The following is a 27,956-nucleotide window of genomic DNA, read 5'->3' as shown; positions in this document are numbered from 1 at the left end:
TGTCAGTCTGACTAACTCCGCGGCCATGTTGTCTAGGACTGCCGCACCGCACCTGAAAGCAGGATATTGGTAACCTGACGCCTCTACCTGTTTACCGCCTCCACCACCGTGACTAGTGATGGACTGTGAGAGCATCAGAGGTAGGGGACGTTAGTAAGACGTAGGTGGCAGTATCAACAGGACTCCGGACAAAAGTCCACGTAAATTAGTCTTACCTCTACCTTCACATGAGTTTCTACTTGTTATTGGGACTTTAATTGTTACAGAATTTCCCCCGCAAAGCACTTTGTGCTGACATCTATCATAACCATCGAACTCAGCATTGCAGTGGGAGATAACAAAGCCAAATGAAGATCTAATGCAAAAGGAGAACCACTTTCTGTCTGTCGTTAGTCTCCAACTGTTACATGTGTACCACATCACAAGGAGGGAACAAGAAGATGCCCGTTCAGATACCAGACGATACAGACTTTACCTCTTTCAAGGAACAATGTGAAAACCAGGAAGGATGGACAGCGCGCTACAACAAGGGAAACGTGACGGTGTGGTGCAGGGATGAAGAGTGTAAAACGATCCAGAAACTAAAGGCAAGTGTGTCGCTACGTTCCGGTACGTCTGGTGCAGTGCTTTAAGCACCGCGGAGAGGAGAGAAGACTGGACGTGTAGAACTTGAGGTTTCCAAGAGAAACCGAACTACTGTAGCGCTTCTCAAGATTAGTATATATATTTTTTCTACAGAACAGGTTTGAATCTAACGTGTGGAATCATAATGATACTTTTCCTAATGTTAAAATTAATACGATCATCAATACATCCTGTATAAAGCCGTGTTCATGATACTGTGTCTGGAGTAGACTTGAGCAGTTAGACTTGAGATGTAGGTTTATCTTTGTGAATAACATGGCATTGAGTAATTCCCCAGTTCATACAAAGTTTATATTTTCTGATTAGATAGGTGATTAAGTACACCAGGGTTTAGGCTTCATAATACACGGGTGACTGTTAACATAGTCAACCATAAGTTGTTACAGTATAATGTATGCTTGTCTCTTAACCATATTAGTGGCACATAATGACAAATACTGTCAGTGTCTCTCCATCACTTGGGATGCATCTCAATAGTCTACAGTTGACTTAGAGACCCCTGGAGAATTATATTACCCATACTGCTGTGGCTCTCTTCTGTCCCCCCCCTTAGAGACCCCTGGAGCATTCTATTACCCATACTGCTGTGTTTCTCCTCTGCCCCCCCCCCCCCCCCACCTTAGAGACCCCTGGAGCATTCTATTACCCATACTGCTGTGTTTCTCTTCTGTCCTCCCCCCTTAGAGACCCCTGGAGCATTCTATTACCCATACTGCTATGTTTCTCCTCTGCCCCCCCCCTCCTTAGAGACCCCTGGAGCATTACATTACCCATACTGCTGTGCTTCTCCTCTGTCCTCCCCCCTTAGAGACTCCTGGAGCATTACATTACCCATACTGCTGTGTTTCTCCTCAGCCCCCCCTCCCCTCCTTAGAGACTCCTGGAGCATTACATTACCCATACTGCTGTGTTTCTCCTCTGCCCCCCCCCCCCTCCTTAGAGATCCCTGGAGCATTACATTACCCATACTGCTGTGCTTCTCCTCTGTCCTCCCCCCTTAGAGACCCCTGGAGCATTACATTACCCATACTGCTGTGTTTCTCCTCTGCCCCCCCCCCCTTAGAGACCCCTGGAGCATTACATTACCCATACTGCTGTGCTTCTCTTCTGTCCCCCCCCCCTTAGAGACCCCTGGAGCATTACATTACCCATACTGCTGTGTTTCTCTTCTGTCCCCCCCCCCCCTTAGAGACCCCTGGAGCATTACATTACCCATACTGCTGTGTTTCTCTTCTGCCCCCCCCCCCTTAGAGGCCCCTGGAGCATTACATTACCCATACTGCTGTGTTTCTCTTCTGCCCCCCCCTTAGAGACCCCTGGAGCATTCTATTACCCATACTGCTGTGCTTCTCCTCTGTCCTCCCCCTTAGAGACCCCTGGAGCATTACATTACCCATACTGCTGTGTTTCTCCTCTGTCCTCCCCCCCCCCTCCTTAGAGACTCCTGGAGCATCACATTACCCATACTGCTGTGTTTCTCCTCTGTCCTCCCCCCCCCCCCTCCTTAGAGACTCCTGGAGCATTACATTACCCATACTGCTGTGCTTCTCCTCTGCCCCCCCCCCCCCCCCCTTGGAGACTCCTGGAGCATTACATTACCCATACTGCTGTGTTTCTCTTCTGCCCCCCCCCTTAGAGACCCCTGGAGCATTCTATTACCCATACTGCTGTGCTTCTCCTCTGTCCTCCCCCTTAGAGACCCCTGGAGCATTACATTACCCATACTGCTGTGTTTCTCCTCTGTCCTCCCCCCCCCCTCCTTAGAGACTCCTGGAGCATCACATTACCCATACTGCTGTGTTTCTCCTCTGTCCTTCCCCCCCCCCCTCCTTAGAGACTCCTGGAGCATTACATTACCCATACTGCTGTGTTTCTCCTCTGCCCCCCCCCCCCCCCCCCCCCCTTGGAGACTCCTGGAGCATTACATTACCCATACTGCTGTGTTTCTCCTCTGCCCCCCCCCCCCCCCCCCCTTGGAGACTCCTGGAGCATTACATTACCCATACTGCTGTGTTTCTCCTCTGTCCTCCCCCCCCCCCCTCCTTAGAGGCTCCTGGAGCATTACATTACCCATACTGCTGTGTTTCTCCTCTGCCCCCCCCCCCCCCCCCCTTGGAGACTCCTGGAGCATTACATTACCCATACTGCTGTGTTTCTCCTCTGCCCCCCCCCCCCCCCCCCCCCCCCTTGGAGACTCCTGGAGCATTACATTACCCATACTGCTGTGTTTCTCCTCTGTCCCCCCCCCCCCCCTTAGAGACTCCTGGAGCATAACATTACCCATACTGCTGTGTTTTCTCCTCTGTCCTCCCCCCCCCCTCCCTAGAGACTCCTGGAACATTACATTACCCATACTGCTGTGTTTCTCCTCTGCCCCCCCCCCCCCCTTGGAGACTCCTGGAGCATTACATTACCCATACTGCTGTGTTTCTCCTCTGTCCTCCCCCCCCCCCCCCTCCTTAGAGACTCCTGGAGCATTACATTACCCATACTGCTGTGTTTCTCCTCTGCCCCCCCCCCCCCCCCCCTTGGAGACTCCTGGAGCATTACATTACCCATACTGCTGTGTTTCTCCTCTGCCACCCCCCCCCTTGGAGACTCCTGGAGCATTACATTACCCATACTGCTGTGTCTGCTCTAATACACTCTCTCCTATACTGTAACACTCACTAGATAAATAACTGCTGAGGTTTCCCATCTTCTCATCTTGCAGCAAATGCTTGTTGATACAACAGTAGTTTATTCAGTGTCAGAGCATCATGTCCTGTGAATAAGACTGACATAATGATAAGCTAGGGAGGAGGAGGAGGAGGAGGAGAGAAAGAGATAGAGAGAGGAGAAGGGGCTTATCAAGGATGATGAAGAATGATGAAAGTCCTAAATGATTAAAAGGAGAGCTTCCTCTCATTTATGATAATTTAGGACAGCAACGTTATGCAGTACAATGTACCAAGAATATTGCAGTTTCCAAAAACATTGCCTACAAAATGGTTCCAAAGGGGTTCTTCGGTTGTCCCCAAATGAGAACCCTTTTTGGTTCCTTGTATAATCCTTTTTCAGTTCCAGGTAGAACCCTGTTGGGTTCCATATAGAACCCTCTGTGGAAAGGGCCTTACATGGAACCCAAAAGGGTTCTACCTGGAACCAAACAGGGTTCCACCCTTCTTCAAAGGGTTCTCTATGTGGACAGCCAAATAACCCTTGTAGGTTCTAGATAGCTCATTTTTGTCTAATTCTGTACTCATGTCCTAAAATACTCATCAGTTCCAGAGGATTCATTCATATTTCATGGAAGGTTTGTTATTGCACCATTGGATAGGAATTCAGGTGGATCTCAATTCTGCATTACAGTATAGCAGTATAGCAGTAAAGTAGAATAGCAGGATAGCAGTATAGCAGTAAAGTAGAGTAGCAGGATAGCAGTATAGTATATCAGTATAGTAGTATAGCAGGACAGTAGTATAGCAGTATAGTTGTATATTAGTATAGTTGTATAGTAGTATAGCAGGATAATAGTATAGCAGTATACCGGTATAGTAGTATAGCAATATATTAATATAGCAGAATAGTAGCATCGTAGGATAGCGGTATAGTAGTATCCTGGTATAGTATTACTGTAGTATAACAGTGCAGTAGTATAGCACTATACTAATATAGCAATATAGTAGTATAGTGGTATAGCAGAATATTAATATAGCAGTATAGTAATATAGCAGTATACCAGCATAGTAGTATACTAGAATAGCAGTATATTAGTATGGCAGTACATTAACATTGTGGTATAGCAGTATAGGACTATAGTAGTATAGTTGTATAGTAGTATAGTATTATAGTAGTGTAGCAGTATATCAATATAGCAGAATAGTAGTATGGTAGTATAGTAGCATAGTAGAATAGTTGTATAGCAGCATAGTAGTATAGTATTATTGTAGTGTAGTAGTATAGTGGTATAGTAGTGTAGTAGTATATTAGTATAGAGGTATAGTAGTATATTAGTATAGCGGTATAGTAGTGTAGTAGTATAGTGGTATAGTAGTGTAGTCGTATATTAGTATAGTGGCATAGTAGTGTAGTAGTATATTAGTATAGTGGTGTAGTAGTATATGAGAATAGTGGTATAGTAGTGTAGTAGTATATTAGTATAGTGGTATCGTTGTATAGCAGCAATGGAATATATTAGTATAGCGGTATAGTAGTGTAGTAGTATATTAGTATAGTGGTGTAGTAGTATATGAGAATAGTGGTATAGTAGTGTAGTAGTATATTAGTATAGTGGTATAGTAGTATAGCAGTATAGTAGTATATCGGTATAGAAGCATAGTAACATAGTAGCATGGGAGTATAGTATCATGGTAGAATATTAGTATAGTAGTATGGTTGTATAGCAGTATATCAGTATATCGGTATATAAGTATAGTAGTCTAGTAGCGAATTAGTATATTGGTATAGTAGTATAGCAGTATAGCCTATGTAGACCTAATGTTGATGCATACTGTAACAAAGTAGGGCCCAAAAAATTAATTCAGAAACAGAACCCTCAACACACTAGACGACATTACACAATATGTATTCTATACTTCTATATTATATAGAAGTCCTACAGTAGGTAAGACTCGATCATCTGACCATACGTCTGTAGCAGCCAGCTATACTGTAGTCCTAGGTAATACTCGATCATCTGACCATACGTCTGTAGCAGCCAGCTATACTGTAGTCCTAGGTAAGACTAGGTCATCTGACCCTACGTTTGTAGCAGCCAGCTATACTATAGTCCTAGGTAAGACTAGGTCATCAGACAATTTCTGTCTGTCAGAAAGGAAAGGCAGGCTGGGTCTCTAATGTGACGTCCACCCAGGAGAGGTCCTGAAAAATGAAGAGTGGAAAACTGTGGTAATGGCTAGAAGCTAGTAACGAGGAAACCGGATTCCCCCCTGCTGCCAGGCCAAGAGGGTAACGGCCCTTACTGAAGAACCTCCAGCTGACCCCGTCTGGAACCCAGATGGGGTAAATAAAGAGGAAACACAGGAAACAGGGTATGAATGATGGATTGTTTAGAAGGATGAATGAGAAAACAAATGTTGACAAACGTCAACAAAACAGGAGATGATGTCTAGATAGACCTCTCTTTATACTGCATGAATCTTTCCGGGGCAGTGATGCAATTCTTTGCTCATGAATAACAGAACGTAAAGGTAGGTATTGACGACATTCCATTCAGAGGGACCTAACCTAAGGAGGAAACCCAGTCAGAGGAGCGACTAAGCCTTCTGTTAGAAGCCAGGCCTGGACGGGAGTTGGACAGGAGGGGGATGTGATGGTGAATTATTAACTCAACCTAACCGATCAACTGATTGAGTTACATGGACCGTTTGCTACGTTGACCCGACACACAATATGTGATTGTGTCACACCAGGCATGATAAACAGCACTGTAGTCCCTGCCCACTGATTAACTAAAGTTATCCTGTAACATTTAGAATGGAAGGAAGTGGAATGCTTATTCCGGGCTAGACCTAATGGAAGGAAGTGGAATGCTTATTCCGGGCTAGACCTAATGGAAGGAAGTGGAATCCTTATTCCGGGCTAGACCTAATGGAAGGAAGTGGAATGCTTATTCCGGGCTAGACCTAATGGAAGGAAGTGGAATCCTTATTCCGGGCTAGACCTAATGGAAGGAAGTGGAATGCTTATTCCGGGCTAGACCTAATGGAAGGAAGTGGAATCCTTATTCCGGGCTAGACCTAATGGAAGGAAGTGGAATCCTTATTCCGGGATAGACCTAATGGAAGGAAGTGGAATCCTTATTCCGGGCTAGACCTAATGGAAGGAAGTGGAATGCTTATTCCGGGCTAGACCTAATGGAAGGAAGTGGAATCCTTATTCCGGGCTAGACCTAATGGAAGGAAGTGGAATCCTTATTCCGGGCTAGACCTAATGGAAGGAAGTGGAATCCTTATTCCGGGCTAGACCTAATGGAAGGAAGTGGAATCCTTATTCCGGGCTAGACCTAATGGAAGGAAGTGGAATCCTTATTCCGGGCTAGACCTAATGGAAGGAAGTGGAATCCTTATTCCGGGCTAGACCTAATGGAAGGAAGTGGAATGCTTATTCCGGGCTAGACCTAATGGAAGGAAGTGGAATCCTTATTCCGGGCTAGACCTAATGGAAGGAAGTGGAATCCTTATTCCGGGCTAGACCTAATGGAAGGCAGTGGAATGCTTATTCCGGGCTAGACCTAATGGAAGGAAGTGGAATGCTTATTCCGGGCTAGACCTAATGGAAGGAAGTGGAATCCTTATTCCGGGCTAGACCTAATGGAAGGAAGTGGAATGCTTATTCCGGGCTAGACCTAATGGAAGGAAGTGGAATCCTTATTCCGGGCTAGACCTAATGGAAGGCAGTGGTATGCATATTCCGGGCTAGACCTACCTAACCCTTCTTTATAATATTCCTATCCTGTACTTTACAGACAATGACAATGGGTCAAATTGAATTGAATGAATCAACTCTTTGTCTTGTAGTTTCCCCTTGAATCTTGAATTCTGTCTCTTCTTAATTCTTTACTCACAAAGAGTCCAACATTTGATGAGCCGTTGATCAGCCAAATAACTGGTGGTCCCCACTGAAGATGACTTTCATAGAATTAAGCTCATTGGTCACAGAAGAGACAAAATAAACATATTTACTTCAGCTATGAAGAGCACCAGGAAAATAAACTATGTTCTGCATTATAATGCATGTTGTGTGTTAGAAATGCGCTTATAATGCTTAATGAAGAGGGTATCCATACGAAGTGTTATGGAAAATCCTGTTGCAGCCTCATGGTTAAATACAAACACTAAACTTCTGACCACTGGCCCCTCTCTCTCTGTCCTTCCTTCCTCTCCCAAACACGAGGAAAGGCCTGGGGCCACCATCACTGGCCCCTCTCTCTCTGTCCTTCCTGACTCTCCCCAACACGAGGAAAGGCCTGGGGCCACCATCACTGGCCCCTCTCTCTCTGTCCTTCCTGCCTCTCCCCAACACGAGGAAAGGCCTGGGGCCACCATCACTGGCCCCTCTCTCTCTGTCCTTCCTGCCTCTCCCCAACACGAGGAAAGGCCTGGGGCCACCATCACTGGCTCCTCTCTCTCAGTCCTTCCTGCCTCTCCCCAACATGGGGACTACAGATCCTGGTTCGATCCCAGGCTGTGTCGCAACCGGCCACGACTGGGAGAACCATGAGGCGGTGCACAATTGGTCCAGCATCGTCCGGGTTAGGGGAGGGTTTGGCCCAGCGTCGTCCGGGTAAGGGGAGGGTTTGGACCAGCGTCGTCCGGGTAAGGGGAAGGTTTGGACCAGCGTCGTCCGGGTTAGGGGAGGGTTTGGCCCAGCGTCGTCTGGGTTAGAGGAGGGTTTGGCCCAGCGTCGTCTGGGTTAGAGGAGGGTTTGGACCAGCGTCGTCCGGGTAAGGGGAAGGTTTGGACCAGCGTCGTCCGGGTTAGGGGAGGGTTTGGCCCAGCGTCGTCTGGGTTAGAGGAGGGTTTGGCCCAGCGTCGTTTTGGAATGCTTAGCAGGACAGAAAAATGGTCTAATTCACACAGTTATCAAGAGAACATCCCTACTGCCTCTGATCTGGAGGACTCACTAAACAGAGAACATCCCTGGTCATCTCTACTGCCTCTGATCTGGAGGACTCACTAAACAGAGAACATCCCTGGTCATCCTTACTGTCTCTGATCTGGAGGACTCACTAAACAGAGAACATCCCTGGTCATCCTTACTGTCTCTGATCTGGAGGACTCACTAAACAGAGAACATCCCTGGTCATCCCTCTGCCTCTGATCTGGAGGACTCACTAAACAGAGAACATCCCTGGTCATCCTTACTGTCTCTGATCTGGAGGACTCACTAAACAGAGAACATCCCTGGTCATCCCTACTGCCTCTGATCTGGAGGACTCACTAAACAGAGAACATCCCTGGTCATCCCTACTGCCTCTGATCTGGAGGACTCACTAAACAGAGAACATCCCTGGTCATCCTTACTGCCTCTGATCTGGAGGACTCACTAAACAGAGAACATCCCTGGTCATCCCTACTGCCTCTGATCTGGAGGACTCACTAAACAGAGAACATCCCTGGTCATCCCTACTGCCTCTGATCTGGAGGACTCACTAAACAGAGAACATCCCTGGTCATCCCTACTGCCTCTGATCTGGAGGACTCACTAAACAGAGAACATCCCTGGTCATCCTTACTGCCTCTGATCTGGAGGACTCACTAAACAGAGAACATCCCTGGTCATCCCTACTGCCTCTGATCTGGTGGACTCACTAAACAGAGAACATCCCTGGTCATCCTTACTGCCTCTGATCTGGAGGACTCACTAAACAGAGAACATCCCTGGTCATCCCTACTGCCTCTGATCTGGTGGACTCACTAAACAGAGAACATCCCTGGTCATCCTTACTGCCTCTGATCTGGAGGACTCACTAAACAGAGAACATCCCTGGTCATCCCTACTGCCTCTGATCTGGAGGACTCACTAAACAGAGAACATCCCTGGTCATCCTTACTGCCTCTGATCTGGAGGACTCACTAAACAGAGAACATCCCTGGTCATCCCTACTGCCTCTGATCTGGAGGACTCACTAAACAGAGAACATCCTTGGTCATCACTACTGCCTCTGATCTGGTGGACTCACTAAACAGAGAACATCCCTGGTCATCCCTACTGCCTCTGATCTGGAGGACTCACTAAACAGAGAACATCCCTGGTCATCCTTACTGCCTCTGATCTGGAGGACTCACTATACAGAGAACATCCCTGGTCGTCCCTACTGTCTCTGATCTGGAGGACTCACTAAACAGAGAACATCCCTGGTCATCCTTACTGTCTCTGATCTGGAGGACTCACTAAACAGAGAACATCCCTGGTCATCCTTACTGTCTCTGATCTGGAGGACTCACTAAACAGAGAACATCCCTGGTCATCCTTACTGTCTCTGATCTGGAGGACTCACTAAACAGAGAACATCCCTGGTCATCCCTACTGTCTCTGATCTGGAGGACTCATTAAACAGAGAACATCCCTACTGTCTCTGATCTGGTGGACTCACTAAACAGAGAACATCCCTGGTCATCCTTACTGTCTCTGATCTGGAGGACTCACTAAACAGAGAACATCCCTGGTCATCCCTACTGTCTCTGATCTGGAGGACTCACTAAACAGAGAACATCCCTGGTCATCCCTACTGTCTCTGATCTGGAGGACTCATTAAACAGAGAACATCCCTGGTCATCCTTACTGTCTCTGATCTGGAGGACTCACTAAACAGAGAACATCCCTGGTCATCCCTACTGCCTCTGATCTGGAGGACTCACTAAACAGAGAACATCCCTGGTCATCCCTACTGCCTCTGATCTGGAGGACTCATTAAACAGAGAACATCCCTGGTCATCCATACTGCCTCTGATCTGGAGGACTCACTAAACAGAGAACATCCCTGGTCATCCCTACTGCCTCTGATCTGGAGGACTCACTAAACAGAGAACATCCCTGGTCATCCTTACTGCCTCTGATCTGGAGGACTCATTAAACAGAGAACATCCCTGGTCATCCCTACTGCCTCTGATCTGGAGGACTCATTAAACAGAGAACATCCCTGGTCATCCTTACTGTCTCTGATCTGGAGGACTCACTAAACAGAGAACATCCCTGGTCATCCTTACTGTCTCTGATCTGGAGGACTCACTAAACAGAGAACATCCCTGGTCATCCTTACTGCCTCTGATCTGGAGGACTCACTAAACAGAGAACATCCCTGGTCATCCTTACTGTCTCTGATCTGGAGGACTCACTAAACAGAGAACATCCCTGGTCATCCTTACTGTCTCTGATCTGGAGGACTCACTAAACAGAGAACATCCCTGGTCATCCTTACTGTCTCTGATCTGGAGGACTCACTAAACAGAGAACATCCCTGGTCATCCTTACTGCCTCTGATCTGGAGGACTCATTAAACAGAGAACATCCCTGGTCATCCTTACTGTCTCTGATCTGGCGGACTCACTAAACAGAGAACATCCCTGGTCATCCCTACTGTCTCTGATCTGGAGGACTCACTAAACAGAGAACATCCCTGGTCATCCCTACTGTCTCTGATCTGGAGGACTCACTAAACAGAGAACATCCCTGGTCATCCCTACTGCCTCTGATCTGGAGGACTCACTAAACAGAGAACATCCCTGGTCATCCTTACTGCCTCTGATCTGGAGGACTCACTAAACAGAGAACATCCCTGGTCATCCTTACTGCCTCTGATCTGGAGGACTCACTAAACAGAGAACATCCCTGGTCATCCTTACTGCCTCTGATCTGGAGGACTCACTAAACAGAGAACATCCCTGGTCATCCTTACTGCCTCTGATCTGGAGGACTCACTAAACAGAGAACATCCCTGGTCATCCTTACTGCCTCTGATCTGGAGGACTCACTAAACAGAGAACATCCCTGGTCATCCTTACTGCCTCTGATCTGGAGGACTCACTAAACAGAGAACATCCCTGGTCATCCTTACTGCCTCTGATCTGGAGGACTCATTAAACAGAGAACATCCCTGGTCATCCCTACTGCCTCTGATCTGGAGGACTCATTAAACAGAGAACATCCCTGGTCATCCTTACTGCCTCTGATCTGGAGGACTCACTAAACAGAGAACATCCCTGGTCCTCCTTACTGTCTCTGATCTGGAGGACTCACTAAACAGAGAACATCCCTGGTCATCCCTACTGCCTCTGATCTGGAGGACTCACTAAACAGAGAGCATCCCTGGTCATCCTTACTGTCTCTGATCTGGAGGACTCACTAAACAGAGAACATCCCTGGTCCTCCTTACTGTCTCTGATCTGGAGGACTCACTAAACAGAGAGCATCCCTGGTCATCCTTACTGTCTCTGATCTGGAGGACTCACTAAACAGAGAACATCCCTGGTCCTCCTTACTGTCTCTGATCTGGAGGACTCACTAAACAGAGAACATCCCTGGTCATCCTTACTGTCTCTGATCTGGAGGACTCACTAAACAGAGAACATCCCTGGTCATCCTTACTGTCTCTGATCTGGAGGACTCACTAAACAGAGAACATCCCTGGTCATCCTTACTGTCTCTGATCTGGAGGACTCACTAAACAGAGAACATCCCTGGTCATCCCTCTGCCTCTGATCTGGAGGACTCACTAAACAGAGAGCATCCCTGGTCATCCTTACTGTCTCTGATCTGGAGGACTCACTAAACAGAGAACATCCCTGGTCATCCTTACTGCCTCTGATCTGGAGGACTCACTAAACAGAGAACATCCCTGGTCATCCTTACTGTCTCTGATCTGGAGGACTCACTAAACAGAGAACATCCCTGGTCATCCTTACTGTCTCTGATCTGGAGGACTCACTAAACAGAGAACATCCCTGGTCATCCTTACTGTCTCTGATCTGGAGGACTCACTAAACAGAGAACATCCCTGGTCATCCCTACTGTCTCTGATCTGGTGGACTCACTAAACAGAGAACATCCCTGGTCATCCTTACTGCCTCTGATCTGGAGGACTCACTAAACAGAGAACATCCCTGGTCATCCTTACTGTCTCTGATCTGGAGGACTCACTAAACAGAGAACATCCCTGGTCATCCTTACTGCCTCTGATCTGGCGGACTCATTAAACAGAGAACATCCCTGGTCATCCTTACTGTCTCTGATCTGGAGGACTCACTAAACAGAGAACATCCCTGGTCATCCTTACTGCCTCTGATCTGGCGGACTCATTAAACAGAGAACATCCCTGGTCATCCTTACTGTCTCTGATCTGGAGGACTCACTAAACAGAGAACATCCCTGGTCATCCTTACTGTCTCTGATCTGGCGGACTCACTAAACAGAGAACATCCCTGGTCATCCTTACTGCCTCTGATCTGGCGGACTCATTAAACAGAGAACATCCCTGGTCATCCTTACTGTCTCTGATCTGGCGGACTCATTAAACACATGCTCTGTTTGTAAATAATGTCTGAGGGGTGTTGGAGTGTGCCCCTGGCTATCCTTAAATTAATTAAACAACAAATTATGCCGTCTGGTTTGCTTTATATATAGATGTAGAAATTATTTATACTTTTACTTTTGATACTTAAATATATTTAAAAACTAATACATTTAGACTTTTACTCAAGTAGTATTTTACTGGGTGTCACGCCCTGACCTTAGTTATCTCTGTTCCTGACCTTAGTTATCTCTGTTTTCTTCATGATGTTGGTTAGGTCAGGGTGTGGCAAGGGTGGTTTGTTTACTTTTTGTATGTCTAGGGGTTTTTCTAGTCTTGGGGTTTATATGTCTATGGTTGCCTAGATTGGTTCTCAATCAGAGGCAGCTGTTTATCGTTGTCTCTGATTGGGGACCATATTTAGGTAGCCATATTCCTTGGGTATTTTGTGGGTTGTTATTCTATGTTGAGTTGCCTGTCTGCACTAGCCATATTAGCTTTATGGTTCGTTTTGTTGTTTTGTATAGTTTGTTCAGTGTTTATTCTTCATTAAAAGATGTATGTATTCATATCACGCTGCGCCTTGGTCTCCTCGTTATGACGAACGTGACACTGGGTGACTTAAACTTTACACTGTATGTATGTATATATATATATATATATATATATATACAGTGCCTTGCGAAAGTATTCGGCCCCCTTGAACTTTGCGACCTTTTGCCACATTTCAGGCTTCAAACATAAAGATATAAAACTGTATTTTTTTGTGAAGAATCAACAACAAGTGGGACACAATCATGAAGTGGAACGACATTTATTGGATATTTCAAACTTTTTTAACAAATCAAAAACTGAAAAATTGGGCGTGCAAAATTATTCAGCCCCCTTAAGTTAATACTTTGTAGCGCCACCTTTTGCTGCGATTACAGCTGTAAGTCGCTTGGGGTATGTCTCAATCAGTTTTGCACATCGAGAGACTGAAATTTTTTCCCATTCCTCCTTGCAAAACAGCTTTAGCTCAGTGAGGTTGTATGGAGAGCATTTGTGAACAGCAGTTTTCAGTTCTTTCTTCTTCAAGTCTGGACTTTGACTTGGCCATTCTAACACCTGGATATGTCACTGTTCTACCTTGTTATTCATAGCTAACCTAGTCCTATGTAATTACACAGTAAATAGCAGTAGCAGAAAAGTAGTGACATCGTCATTTCTAGGTAATAACACGATGACAGGGTTTAAGGTTATTGCACAGATATATTTCTCAATACGTTTTTAAAAATATAATGTGTTGTTTTACTTATGGTTTCAGATGAGGATAGTGTGTAAGGACGTGACTGCCGAGACCCTTTACGACGTCCTTCATGACACCAGCTACCGGAAGAACTGGGACAGCAACATGATCGACACCCACGACATCGGCAGGCTCACTGTCAACGCAGATGTTGGATATTACTCCTGTGAGTTAGTGTCAGACGTAGGATATTACTCCTGTGAGTTAGTGTCAGACGTAGGATATTACTCCTGTGAGTTAGTGTCAGACGTAGGATATTACTCCTGTGAGTTAGTGTCAGACGTAGGATATTACTCCTGTGAGTTAGTGTCAGACGTAGGATATTACTCCTGTGAGTTAGTGTCAGACGTAGGATATTACTCCTGTGAGTTAGTGTCAGACGTAGGATATTACTCCTGTGAGTTAGTGTCAGACGTAGGATATTACTCCTGTGAGTTAGTGTCAGAAATAGGATATTACTCCTGTGAGTTAGTGTCAGACGTAGGATATTACTCCTGTGAGTTAGTGTCAGACGTAGGATATTACTCCTGTGAGTTAGTGTCAGACGTAGGATATTACTCCTGTGAGTTAGTGTCAGACGTAGGATATTACTCCTGTGAGTTAGTGTCAGACGTAGGATATTACTCCTGTGAGTTAGTGTCAGACGTAGGATATTACTCCTGTGAGTTAGTGTCAGAAATAGGATATTACTCCTGTGAGTTAGTGTCAGACGTAGGATATTACTCCTGTGAGTTAGTGTCAGATGTAGGATATTACTCCTGTGAGTTAGGGTCAGACGTAGGATATTACTCCTGTGAGTTAGTGTCAGACGTAGGATATTACTCCTGTGAGTTAGTGTCAGACGTAGGATATTACTCCTGTGAGTTAGTGTCAGACGTAGGATATTACACCTGTGAGTTAGTGTCAGACGTAGGATATTACTCCTGTGAGTTAGTGTCAGACGTAGGATATTACTCCTGTGAGTTAGTGTCAGACGTAGGATATTACTCCTGTGAGTTAGTGTCAGATGTAGGATATTACTCCTGTGAGTTAGTGTCAGAAATAGGATATTACTCCTGTGAGTTAGTGTCAGACGTAGGATATTACTCCTGTGAGTTAGTGTCAGACGTAGGATATTACTCCTGTGAGTTAGTGTCAGACGTAGGATATTACTCCTGTGAGTTAGTGTCAGACGTAGGATATTACTCCTGTGAGTTAGTGTCAGACGTAGGATATTACTCCTGTGAGTTAGTGTCAGACGTAGGATATTACTCCTGTGAGTTAGTGTCAGACGTAGGATATTACTCCTGTGAGTTAGTGTCAGACGTAGGATATTACTCCTGTGAGTTAGTGTCAGACATAGGATATTACTCCTGTGAGTTAGTGTCAGAAATAGGATATTACTCCTGTGAGTTAGTGTCAGACGTAGGATATTACTCCTGTGAGTTAGTGTCAGACGTAGGATATTACTCCTGTGAGTTAGTGTCAGACGTAGGATATTACTCCTGTGAGTTAGTGTCAGATGTAGGATATTACTCCTGTGAGTTAGTGTCAGACGTAGGATATTACTCCTGTGAGTTAGTGTCAGAAATAGGATATTAGGAGGAGGAAGAGGAAGAAGAGGGGGAGGAGAAGGAGGAGGAGGATGAAGATGAGGAGGGGGAATAGGAGGAGAAAGAGGGGGGGAAGAGGGGGAGGAAGAGGAGCAGGGGAAGAGGAAGAGGGGGAGGAAGAAGATGAGGAGGGGGAATAGGAGGAGAAAGAGGGGGAGGAGGAGGAGGAAGGGGGGGAGTAGGAGGAGCAGGGGAAGAGGAGGAGGAGGAGGAGAGGAAAGAAGAGGGGGAGTAGGAGGAGGAAGATGGGGAGGGGGAGTGGGAGGAGGAGAAAGAATGAGGGGGAGAAGGAGGTGGAAGAGGATTCTAAACTGCGGTACGTGAACACCAGTCAGTATTAGTCAATATGCAACAGATGTAGTAGACTAAACCATATTTCTCAAAGTAAAGGGTGTTTTTATGACTAGGCCTACTGTAACCACGTTGCAGATGAAATGTACAGCGATCTAATCAGGCATATAAATAGACTGAATAGACTGGGTTGTGAGGCAGTTTGTCACTGAGAATCATTGAGAACTTTACAGAATTAGACAATAGAATACTACAGTATGTGGACATTTGGACTCAATGGAACATCTTCCACGAAAGTCATGTTGTCATTGTGTTTTGTAGGGAAGTGCCCGAGCCCCCTGAAGAACAGGGACTTTATCACTATGAGATCATGGCTTCCTCTGGGCAACGACTACCTGATCATCAACTACTCTGTCAAACACCCGGTATGTACCTTTATCTACACACGGTGTTGGTTTGCTCTGAATATTATCAACCGCGGGGCTCCCGAGCGACGCAGTGGTCTAAAGCACTGCATCTCAGTGCAAGAGGCGTCACTACAGACCCTGGTTCGAATACAGACTGCATCACATCCGGCCGTGATTGGGAGTCCAATAGGTGTAGGCCGTCATCGTCAATAAGAATGTGTTCTTAACTGACTTGCCTAGTTAAATAAACTGGATGGATCTCTTTTTCATACCAGTAGGATTACAAAGATAATTTGATTTATCTAAAGTTGTACATGTCGTCTAGTGAATTTTGTACAATAGATAGATTCCATTAGTGCTGTTTGGCAGACTCAGTAAGAAAGCTCTGCCAGAGGCCCATTCTACTGCAGAAGTCGGGTCAACATCTCCACATGTCTCAGTTTGTTAAACAGAAGAAGTCTAAACATAATGTGAACAGCTGACTGGTTTCATTTGTTATGGTAATCCATGTATGAATAATACTTTCATTTGATTGGTCTTATTCCAGCAATATCCACCCAGAAAGGACTGCGTGAGAGCAGTGTCTCTACTGACAGGATACCTGATTCAGTCCAGCGGAGAAAACTCCTCCACTCTCTATTACCTGACGCAGGTCGATCCCAAAGGTAAATGTTTTTGGTGTTGACAGTACAGCTCTATGCTGGTCCACAGCAGTTCTGAATACAGTGCATCACTGTCATAGGGTGCTATGAGAAGACTGCTCTGTCTGTTTGTGTACGTAACACCAGTTAGCTGAAAGACCCCTAGCTTCACTCCACACTGAGAGAGTCCTGTTGAAACACCTCTGTGTACACAGACACAGGTCTTATGCAGCAAGATTATGTTTCATCGGTAACTTTTTGAAACCTATTAGGTGGATGATACGACCTGTGGCATATCCTTCCTATCCAAGATATTTAAGGTGCTTTTAACATCCGTGTTTTAAAGAAGGCCATTACAGACAGAGAGTTTAACCATTTAAATGCTGACATTGCATCTGATTAAAGTGTGGAGAGACCGTTTCACTATAGTATACAGTATGACTGTCACGCCCTGGCCATAGAGAGGGGCGTTTTATTCTCTATTTTGGTTAGGCCAGGGTGTGACTAGGGTGGGCGTTCTATGTTATTTTTTTCTATGTTTTTGTATTTCTTTGTTTTTGGCCGGGTATGGTTCTCAATCAGGGACAGCTATCTGTCGTTGTCTCTGATTGAGAACCATACTTAGGTGGCTCTTGCCCACATGGGTTTTGTGGGTAGTTTTGTGTGAGTACCTGACAGAACTGTTGCGTTTTGTTCCACTTTTGTTTCGGTGTTCACAATAAACATGAAGACGTACCACGCTGCGCTTTGGTCTACTCCCTCTTCCTCAGACCAACATCCTTACAATGTCTTCTCTTGCACCTTTTGTAAACCCCATGTCAGGGTGCAGCAGATCACTACGCTGTCTGAAAGGACCCTGTGTGCTCCATTGTAATTTAACAACAGCTTTCATCATCGGACCTATATTACAGCTTAACTCCAGCCTAATGTCTGTCCTTGAGGGAGAAGAGACTCGGTGTGTGTGTCCTTGAGGGAGAAGAGACTCGGTGTGTGTGTGTTTCCTTGAGGGAGAAGAGACTCGGTGTGTGTGTCTGTCCTTGAGGGAGAAGAGACTCGGTGTGTCTGTGTCCTTGAGGGAGAAGAGACTCGGTGTGTGTGTCTGTCCTTGAGGGAGAAGAGACTCGGTGTGTCTGTGTCCTTGAGGGAGAAGAGACTCGGTGTGTGTGTTTCCTTGAGGGAGAAGAGACTCGGTGTGTGTGTTTCCTTGAGGGAGAAGAGACTCGGTGTGTGTGTGTTTCCTTGAGGGAGAAGAGACTCGGTGTGTGTGTCTGTCCTTGAGGGAGAAGAGACTCGGTGTGTCTGTGTCCTTGAGGGAGAAGAGACTCGGTGTGTGTGTGTTTCCTTGAGGGAGAAGAGACTCGGTGTGTGTGTGTTTCCTTGAGGGAGAAGAGACTCGGTGTGTGTGTCCTTGAGGGAGAAGAGACTCGGTGTGTGTGTCCTTGAGGGAGAAGAGACTCGGTGTGTGTGTCCTTGAGGGAGAAGAGACTCGGTGTGTGTGTGTTTCCTTGAGGGAGAAGAGACTCGGTGTGTGTGTCTGTCCTTGAGGGAGAAGAGACTCGGTGTGTCTGTGTCCTTGAGGGAGAAGAGACTCGGTGTGTGTGTCTGTCCTTGAGGGAGAAGAGACTCGGTGTGTCTGTGTCCTTGAGGGAGAAGAGACTCGGTGTGTGTGTTTCCTTGAGGGAGAAGAGACTCGGTGTGTGTGTTTCCTTGAGGGAGAAGAGACTCGGTGTGTGTGTGTTTCCTTGAGGGAGAAGAGACTCGGTGTGTGTGTCTGTCCTTGAGGGAGAAGAGACTCGGTGTGTCTGTGTCCTTGAGGGAGAAGAGACTCGGTGTGTGTGTGTTTCCTTGAGGGAGAAGAGACTCGGTGTGTGTGTGTTTCCTTGAGGGAGAAGAGACTCGGTGTGTGTGTCTGTCCTTGAGGGAGAAGAGACTCGGTGTGTCTGTGTCCTTGAGGGAGAAGAGACTCGGTGTGTGTGTCCTTGAGGGAGAAGAGACTCGGTGTGTGTCTGTCCTTGAGGGAGAAGAGACTCGGTGTGTCTGTGTCCTTGAGGGAGAAGAGACTCGGTGTGTGTCTGTCCTTGAGGGAGAAGAGACTCGGTGTGTGTGTCCTTGAGGGAGAAGAGACTCGGTGTGTGTGTCCTTGAGGGAGAAGAGACTCGGTGTGTGTGTCCTTGAGGGAGAAGAGACTCGGTGTGTGTGTCCTTGAGGGAGAAGAGACTCGGTGTGTGTGTCCTTGAGGGAGAAGAGACTCGGTGTGTCTGTGTCCTTGAGGGAGAAGAGACTCGGTGTGTGTCTGTCCTTGAGGGAGAAGAGACTCGGTGTGTGTGTGTTTCCTTGAGGGAGAAGAGACTCGGTGTGTGTCTGTCCTTGAGGGAGAAGAGACTCGGTGTGTGTGTTTCCTTGAGGGAGAAGAGACTCGGTGTGTCTGTCCTTGAGGGAGAAGAGACTCGGTGTGTGTCTGTCCTTGAGGGAGAAGAGACTCGGTGTGTGTGTTTCCTTGAGGGAGAAGAGACTCGGTGTGTGTGTGTTTCCTTGAGGGAGAAGAGACTCGGTGTGTGTGTCTGTCCTTGAGGGAGAAGAGACTCGGTGTGTCTGTGTCCTTGAGAGAGAAGAGACTCGGTGTGTGTGTTTCCTTGAGGGAGAAGAGACTCGGTGTGTGTGTTTCCTTGAGGGAGAAGAGACTCGGTGTGTGTGTGTTTCCTTGAGGGAGAAGAGACTCGGTGTGTGTGTCTGTCCTTGAGGGAGAAGAGACTCGGTGTGTCTGTGTCCTTGAGGGAGAAGAGACTCGGTGTGTGTGTGTTTCCTTGAGGGAGAAGAGACTCGGTGTGTGTGTGTTTCCTTGAGGGAGAAGAGACTCGGTGTGTGTGTCTGTCCTTGAGGGAGAAGAGACTCGGTGTGTCTGTGTCCTTGAGGGAGAAGAGACTCGGTGTGTGTGTCCTTGAGGGAGAAGAGACTCGGTGTGTGTCTGTCCTTGAGGGAGAAGAGACTCGGTGTGTCTGTGTCCTTGAGGGAGAAGAGACTCGGTGTGTGTCTGTCCTTGAGGGAGAAGAGACTCGGTGTGTGTGTCCTTGAGGGAGAAGAGACTCGGTGTGTGTGTCCTTGAGGGAGAAGAGACTCGGTGTGTGTGTCCTTGAGGGAGAAGAGACTCGGTGTGTGTGTCCTTGAGGGAGAAGAGACTCGGTGTGTGTGTCCTTGAGGGAGAAGAGACTCGGTGTGTCTGTGTCCTTGAGGGAGAAGAGACTCGGTGTGTGTCTGTCCTTGAGGGAGAAGAGACTCGGTGTGTGTGTGTTTCCTTGAGGGAGAAGAGACTCGGTGTGTGTCTGTCCTTGAGGGAGAAGAGACTCGGTGTGTGTGTTTCCTTGAGGGAGAAGAGACTCGGTGTGTCTGTCCTTGAGGGAGAAGAGACTCGGTGTGTGTCTGTCCTTGAGGGAGAAGAGACTCGGTGTGTGTCTGTCCTTGAGGGAGAAGAGACTCGGTGTGTGTCTGTCCTTGAGGGAGAAGAGACTCGGTGTGTGTCTGTCCTTGAGGGAGAAGAGACTCGGTGTGTGTGTGTTTCCTTGAGGGAGAAGAGACTCGGTGTGTGTCTGTCCTTGAGGGAGAAGAGACTCGGTGTGTGTCTGTCCTTGAGGGAGAAGAGACTCGGTGTGTGTCTGTCCTTGAGGGAGAAGAGACTCGGTGTGTGTGTGTCCTTGAGGGAGAAGAGACTCGGTGTGTGTTTGTCCTTGAGGGAGAAGAGACTCGTTGTGTGTCTGTCCTTGAGGGAGAAGAGACTCGGTGTGTGTGTGTCCTTGAGGGAGAAGAGACTCGGTGTGTGTGTGTGTCCTTGAGGGAGAAGAGACTCGGTGTGTGTCTGTCCTTGAGGGAGAAGAGACTCGGTGTGTGTGTGTCCTTGAGGGAGAAGAGACTCGGTGTGTGTGTGTCCTTGAGGGAGAAGAGACTCGGTGTGTGTGTGTCCTTGAGGGAGAAGAGACTCGGTGTGTGTGTGTCCTTGAGGGAGAAGAGACTCGGTGTGTGTGTGTCCTTGAGGGAGAAGAGACTCGGTGTGTCTGTCCTTGAGGGAGAAGAGACTCGGTGTGTGTGTTTCCTTGAGGGAGAAGAGACTCGGTGTGTGTGTTTCCTTGAGGGAGAAGAGACTCGGTGTGTGTGTGTCCTTGAGGGAGAAGAGACTCGGTGTGTCTGTCCTTGAGGGAGAAGAGACTCGGTGTGTGTGTGTTTCCTTGAGGGAGAAGAGACTCGGTGTGTGTCTGTCCTTGAGGGAGAAGAGACTCGGTGTGTGTCTGTCCTTGAGGGAGAAGAGACTCGGTGTGTGTGTGTCTGTCCTTGAGGGAGAAGAGACTCGGTGTGTGTGTGTTTCCTTGAGGGAGAAGAGACTCGGTGTGTGTGTGTTTCCTTGAGGGAGAAGAGACTCGGTGTGTGTGTGTCCTTGAGGGAGAAGAGACTCGGTGTGTGTGTGTCCTTGAGGGAGAAGAGACTCGGTGTGTGTGTGTCCTTGAGGGAGAAGAGACTCGGTGTGTGTCTGTCCTTGAGGGAGAAGAGACTCGGTGTGTGTGTGTCTGTCCTTGAGGGAGAAGAGACTCGGTGTGTGTGTGTTTCCTTGAGGGAGAAGAGACTCGGTGTGTGTGTGTTTCCTTGAGGGAGAAGAGACTCGGTGTGTGTGTGTCCTTGAGGGAGAAGAGACTCGGTGTGTGTGTGTCCTTGAGGGAGAAGAGACTCGGTGTGTGTGTGTCCTTGAGGGAGAAGAGACTCGGTGTGTGTGTGTCCTTGAGGGAGAAGAGACTCGGTGTGTGTCCTTGAGGGAGAAGAGACTCGGTGTGTGTGTGTCCTTGAGGGAGAAGAGACTCGGTGTGTGTCTGTCCTTGAGGGAGAAGAGACTCGGTGTGTGTGTTTCCTTGAGGGAGAAGAGACTCGGTGTGTGTGTGTTTCCTTGAGGGAGAAGAGACTCGGTGTGTGTGTGTTTCCTTGAGGGAGAAGAGACTCGGTGTGTGTGTGTTTCCTTGAGGGAGAAGAGACTCGGTGTGTGTGTGTCCTTGAGGGAGCAGAGACTCGGTGTGTGTGTGTCCTTGAGGGAGAAGAGACTCGGTGTGTGTGTGTCCTTGAGGGAGAAGAGACTCGGTGTGTGTGTGTCCTTGAGGGAGAAGAGACTCGGTGTGTGTCCTTGAGGGAGAAGAGACTCGGTGTGTGTGTGTCCTTGAGGGAGAAGAGACTCGGTGTGTGTCTGTCCTTGAGGGAGAAGAGACTCGGTGTGTGTGTGTCCTTGAGGGAGCAGAGACTCGGTGTGTGTGTTTCCTTGAGGGAGAAGAGACTCGGTGTGTGTGTGTGTCCTTGAGGGAGAAGAGACTCGGTGTGTGTGTGTGTCCTTGAGGGAGAAGAGACTCGGTGTGTGTCTGTCCTTGAGGGAGAAGAGACTCGGTGTGTGTGTGTGTCCTTGAGGGAGAAGAGACGCGGTGTGTGTGTGTGTCCTTGAGGGAGAAGAGACTCGGTGTGTGTGTGTTTCCTTGAGGGAGAAGAGACTCGGTGTGTGTGTGTGTCTGTCCTTGAGGGAGAAGAGACTCGGTGTGTGTGTGTTTCCTTGAGGGAGAAGAGACTCGGTGTGTGTGTGTGTCTGTCCTTGAGGGAGAAGAGACTCGGTGTGTGTGTGTGTCTGTCCTTGAGGGAGAAGAGACTCGGTGTGTGTGTCTGTCCTTGAGGGAGAAGAGACTCGGTGTGTGTGTTTCCTTGAGGGAGAAGAGACTCGGTGTGTGTGTCCTTGAGGGAGAAGAGACTCGGTGTGTGTGTGTGTCTGTCCTTGAGGGAGAAGAGACTCGGTGTGTGTGTTTCCTTGAGGGAGAAGAGACTCGGTGTGTGTGTGTGTCTGTCCTTGAGGGAGAAGAGACTCGGTGTGTGTGTGTTTCCTTGAGGGAGAAGAGACTCGGTGTGTGTGTGTGTCTGTCCTTGAGGGAGAAGAGACTCGGTGTGTGTGTTTCCTTGAGGGAGAAGAGACTCGGTGTGTGTGTGTTTCCTTGAGGGGTAAAGAGACTCGGTGTGTGTGTGTTTCCTTGAGGGAGAAGAGACTCGGTGTGTGTGTTTCCTTGAGGGAGAAGAGACTCGGTGTGTGTGTGTTTCCTTGAGGGAGAAGAGACTCGGTGTGTGTGTTTCCTTGAGGGAGAAGAGACTCGGTGTGTGTGTGTTTCCTTGAGGGAGAAGAGACTCGGTGTGTGTGTGTTTCCTTGAGGGAGAAGAGACTCGGTGTGTGTGTTTCCTTGAGGGAGAAGAGACTCGGTGTGTGTGTGTTTCCTTGAGGGAGAAGAGACTCGGTGTGTGTGTTTCCTTGAGTGTGAAGAGACTCGGTGTGTGTGTGTTCTTGAGGGAGAAGAGACTCGGTGTGTGTGTGTTTCCTTGAGGGAGAAGAGACTCGGTGTGTGTGTGTTTCCTTGAGGGAGAAGAGACTCGGTGTGTGTGTGTTTCCTTGAGTGTGAAGAGACTCGGTGTGTGTGTGTTCTTGAGGGAGAAGAGACTCGGTGTGTGTGTGTGTGTGTCCTTGAGTTTGAAGAGACTCGGTGTGTGTGTTTCCTTGAGTGTGAAGAGACTCGGTGTGTGTGTGTGTTTCCTTGAGTGTGAAGAGACTCGGTGTGTGTGTGTTCTTGAGGGAGAAGAGACTCGGTGTGTGTGTGTGTCCTTGAGTATGAAGAGACTCGGTATGTGTGTGTGTGTGTGTCCTTGAGTGTGAAGAGACTCGGTGTGTGTGTGTGTTTCCTTGAGTGTGAAGAGACTCGGTGTGTGTGTGTGTGTCCTTGAGTGTGAAGAGACTCGGTGTGTGTGTGTGTGTCCTTGAGTGTGAAGAGACTCGGTGTGTGTGTGTTCTTGAGGGAGAAGAGACTCGGTGTGTGTGTGTGTGTGTCCTTGAGTTTGAAGAGACTCGGTGTGTGTGTTTCCTTGAGTGTGAAGAGACTCGGTGTGTGTGTGTGTTTCCTTGAGTGTGAAGAGACTCGGTGTGTGTGTGTTCTTGAGGGAGAAGAGACTCGGTGTGTGTGTGTGTCCTTGAGTATGAAGAGACTCGGTATGTGTGTGTGTGTGTGTCCTTGAGTGTGAAGAGACTCGGTGTGTGTGTGTGTTTCCTTGAGTGTGAAGAGACTCGGTGTGTGTGTGTGTGTCCTTGAGTGTGAAGAGACTCGGTGTGTGTGTGTGTGTCCTTGAGTGTGAAGAGACTCAGTGTGTGTGTGTGTGTGTCCTTGAGTGTGAAGAGACTCGGTGTGTGTGTGTGTGTGTGTGTCTGTCCTTGAGTGTGAAGAGACTCGGTGTGTGTGTGTGTGTGTCCTTGAGTGTGAAGAGACTCGTTGTGTGTGTGTTTGTGTGTGTGTGTGTGTGTGTCCTTGAGTGTGAAGCATCAGGAAGCCTTTGATGCTCCCTGCACCAGTGTAACACCACTGCTACTGAAGACATGTTTTCTGAATCTGCTGATTTCATCTGTTTTCTGTGCTGCTCCAAGCTACCCCGTTGATAATAAATGCCTTCTATTCCATTGGTGTGTGTGTGTGTGTGTGTGTGTGTGTGTGTGTGTGTGTGTGTGTGTGTGTGTGTGTGTGTGTGTGTGTGTGTGTGTGTGTGTGTGTGTGTGTGTGTGTGTGTGTGTGTGTGTGTGTGTGTGTGTGTGTGTGCGTTGCTGTTAAAGCTCATATTCATGGCATGGAATCCCCAGAAGCTATGAACAGCTGGAACAGTATCGTCACACTTCTGTACTGTCTCCTGTCCTTACTGTAAACCAGGGGTCCTGTAAGAACTATATCTACTGTCCTTACTGTAAATCAGTGGTCCTATAGGAACTATATCTACTGTCTACTGTCCTTACTGTAAACCAGGGGTCCTGTAGGAACTATATCTACTGTCCTTACTGTAAACCATGGGTCCTGTAGGAACTATATCTACTGTCTAATGTCCTTACTGTAAACCAGGGGTCCTGTAGGAACTATATCTACTATCTACTGTCCTTACTGTAAACCAGGGGTCCTATAGGAACTATATCTACTGTCTACTGTCTTTACTGTAAACCATGGGTCCTGCAGAAACTAAACCTACTGTATACTGTCCTTACTGTAAACCAGGGGTCCTGTAGGAACTATTTCTACTGTCCTTACTGTAAACCAGGGGTCCTATAGGAACTATTTCTACTGTCCTTACTGTAAACCAGGGGTCCTGTAGGAACTATTTCTACTGTCCTTACTGTAAACCAGGGGTCCTATAGGAACTATTTCTACTGTCCTTACTGTAAACCAGGGGCCCTATAAGAGCTATATCTACTGTCTACTGTCCTTACTGTAAACCATGGGTCCTGTAGGAACTATATCTACTGTCTTTACTGTAAACCATGGGTCCTGCAGAAACTAAACCTACTGTATACTGTAAACCAGGGGTCCTATAGGAACTATATCTACTGTCAATTGTCCTTACTGTAAACCAGAGGTCTTATTGGAACTATATCTACTGTCCTTACTGTAAACCAGGGGTCCTATAGGAACTATATCTACTGTCTTTACTGTAAACCATGGGTCCTGCAGAAACTAAACCTACTGTATACTGTCCTTACTGTAAACCAGGGGTCCTGTAGGAACTATTTCTACTGTCCTTACTGTAAACCAGGGGTCCTATAGGAACTATATCTACTGTCTACTGTCCTTACTGTAAACCAGGGGTCCTGTAGGAACTATTTCTACTGTCCTTACTGTAAACCAGAGGTCTTAATGGAACTATATCTACTGTCCTTACTGTAAACCAGGGGTCCCGCAGGAACTATATCAACAGGAAGCAGTGTTTTTTTAAGGAGTGAAAAACACATTTTTGCTAGTATTGTATTTGCTATCGTAGGCCTGCCTACTAGACATACTTGAGCAGTATTGTATTTGCTATCATAGGCCTGCCTACTAGACATACTTGAGCAGTTTGTATTTGTGTTGTACCTTCATGTTTTTGGTTTGGACTTGCAGGTTCCCTTCCCAAGTGGGTGGTGAATAGAGCGTCTCAGTTCGTAGCACCGAAGGTAATATTGTCATATGAATATGATAATCAATCTGATCCATCCGCCAGTGTATTATGGCTGTTTGTAACAGTGTGTTATATGTGAAAATGTGATCGTATTATTTAAATGTTTAAGGAAAATGAGTTCAAATGAGGACGAAAAGAGATCCTAATAAAATCTAATCAAATCTGTCTTAGAAATGTAGTATCTCGAAAGCGAGAACTAGAGAGACTGTTCCTAACAAATCACAGAGGTAGCCTATATTATCCCATCTCTGGTTAGGGAAAGCAATTATTGTATACCTCTTCCTCCATCTATTGGTTTCAGGAAGTACATGCATTTCCCAAAGATGTTTTGATTCCAAAATCACTAATCATGGACACCAAGTAATACTGTGGAGTTATAACTCATTATTACACATTTAACAACTATTTATAAAAACACATCATTTACAGTTTAATGCTTACTTATAAAACCTTTCAAAACATGTCTACATGACTTATCTAAGAGGCTCTTAATTAACCCATTCATTTAGAATCTGAATATTTGTGCTCCTTCCCCCTAGGCCATGAAGAAGATCTACAAGGCCTGTCAGAAGTATCCAGAGTGGAAGAGGAAGCACAACCCTAACCTGAAGCCCTGGATTTATCCCGAGCAGAACACCTTACCGTGTATTAACGTGTCTGACCTGGTACTACAGAGAGCCGACTCACTGGAGAACATTGACGAGAGCCGCCTGACGGAGGAGAAACAAGCACAACGTCACAGCGATGATGAAGAGACCTAGTCTGAGTGAAGAAACTGTTTGTATGTAATTGTGTGGCTGTGTTTAAAATGGCACCCTATTCCCTATATAGTGTATTACTTTTGTGCAGGGCCCATCATATTTCCTATATAGTGCACTACTTTTCACCAGAGCCCAATAGGTAGTAGTGCACTATATAGGAAATATGATGCCATTTAGGACACACACTCTGTTGAGTTTGGTGTGTGTGTATGTGTGTGAGAGTGTGTACAGTACTTATAATGTACATGTATGATTGACTATAATTTTGATCTGCAAATTTGTCTTGTTGCGTTTAGCTGGTAAACTTATTCAATCAGAGGGGTTTAACAGGGTATTTTCATATAGCATGACAAATTAGAGAATATATATTCCTCCAACAATGGACGACGTATTTACGGTGCTATCGCTCAATTAAATAGTATAATATCTCACTGACAGTAATAATAGACTAAACCTTTGAGTAAAACTTTGTGTCTCTTTCACAAAAAAATGAATTTGAAGACAATATTTCAAGGCCCTATTCACATTTGATTTGACTAAGCTTTAATTTGGCTCTTGGGGCGGTGCAGCGGTCCAAGGCACTGCATCTCAGTGCAAGAGTCTTCACTGCACAAATCCAGGCTTCATCACATTCAGCTGTGATTGGGAGTCCCAGAGGGCGGCGCCCAACATCGCCCGGGGTACGTTGCCATTGTAAATAATTATTTGTTTTTAACTGACTTGCCTGGTTAAATAAAAACAAAACAAAAAACACAGTAGACTTTACCAATACAGGCAGTCTACTAAAGTATATTTCCAGTTCTCTAGTGCCTCCCAGTGGCAGTAATATGTCATAACATTTCCTCATCCCCCAGTGTTCCGGAAGCCATGAGCTGTTAGAACAATGGAATGTCAAGTTTGTTAGGAAGTGAATTAGCATAATGCACCAAGACATGTGTTCTTTTGTACAGTGAATGGCCCACTGAGGCTCCTAATGACAGTCACAGGGGAGGAGAGATGGCATCATAACCTGTTTGGAATCATTATAATCAGTCATAATCTGTTATAGTTTTTTATAACCTTAGGGGGTCATGAAGCATGTTTAGCTGTTATTAAAAGGTCATTACATCACTTATACTTTGGTGTTGCCTGTTCTGACTGAATATCAAAGATGATGTCTTTATGAATGAATAAAGTTGTCATTAGGCATGTGTTTTCATTTCATTCAAACGGTCTTTTTGTAGGATTTTCTGACGTGTTTCCAGAATGGAGCGGCATCATGTCCATACTGACTGATGTTAAATAAAGAGAAGTTGTCTCCTGA

General features: G+C 46.7%; 1 protein-coding gene across 1 annotated transcript; it reads left to right on the top strand.

Moving 5' to 3' along the window:
* The first annotated feature begins 46 nt into the window (after positions 1 to 46).
* Positions 47 to 27,956, top strand: LOC109865026 (START domain-containing protein 10). Its single transcript, XM_031798686.1, has 6 exons — positions 47 to 587; positions 13,965 to 14,112; positions 16,151 to 16,254; positions 16,784 to 16,901; positions 25,835 to 25,887; positions 26,432 to 27,956. Exons 1-6 carry the CDS (start codon positions 408 to 410, stop codon positions 26,651 to 26,653), a joined length of 825 nt encoding a protein of 274 aa, XP_031654546.1. The 5' UTR covers positions 47 to 407; the 3' UTR covers positions 26,654 to 27,956.

Source organism: Oncorhynchus kisutch, linkage group LG19 (genome assembly GCF_002021735.2).
Source record: "Oncorhynchus kisutch isolate 150728-3 linkage group LG19, Okis_V2, whole genome shotgun sequence".
Classification (NCBI taxonomy): domain Eukaryota; kingdom Metazoa; phylum Chordata; class Actinopteri; order Salmoniformes; family Salmonidae; genus Oncorhynchus; species Oncorhynchus kisutch.
This window is presented reverse-complemented; position numbering and strand designations above follow the sequence as displayed.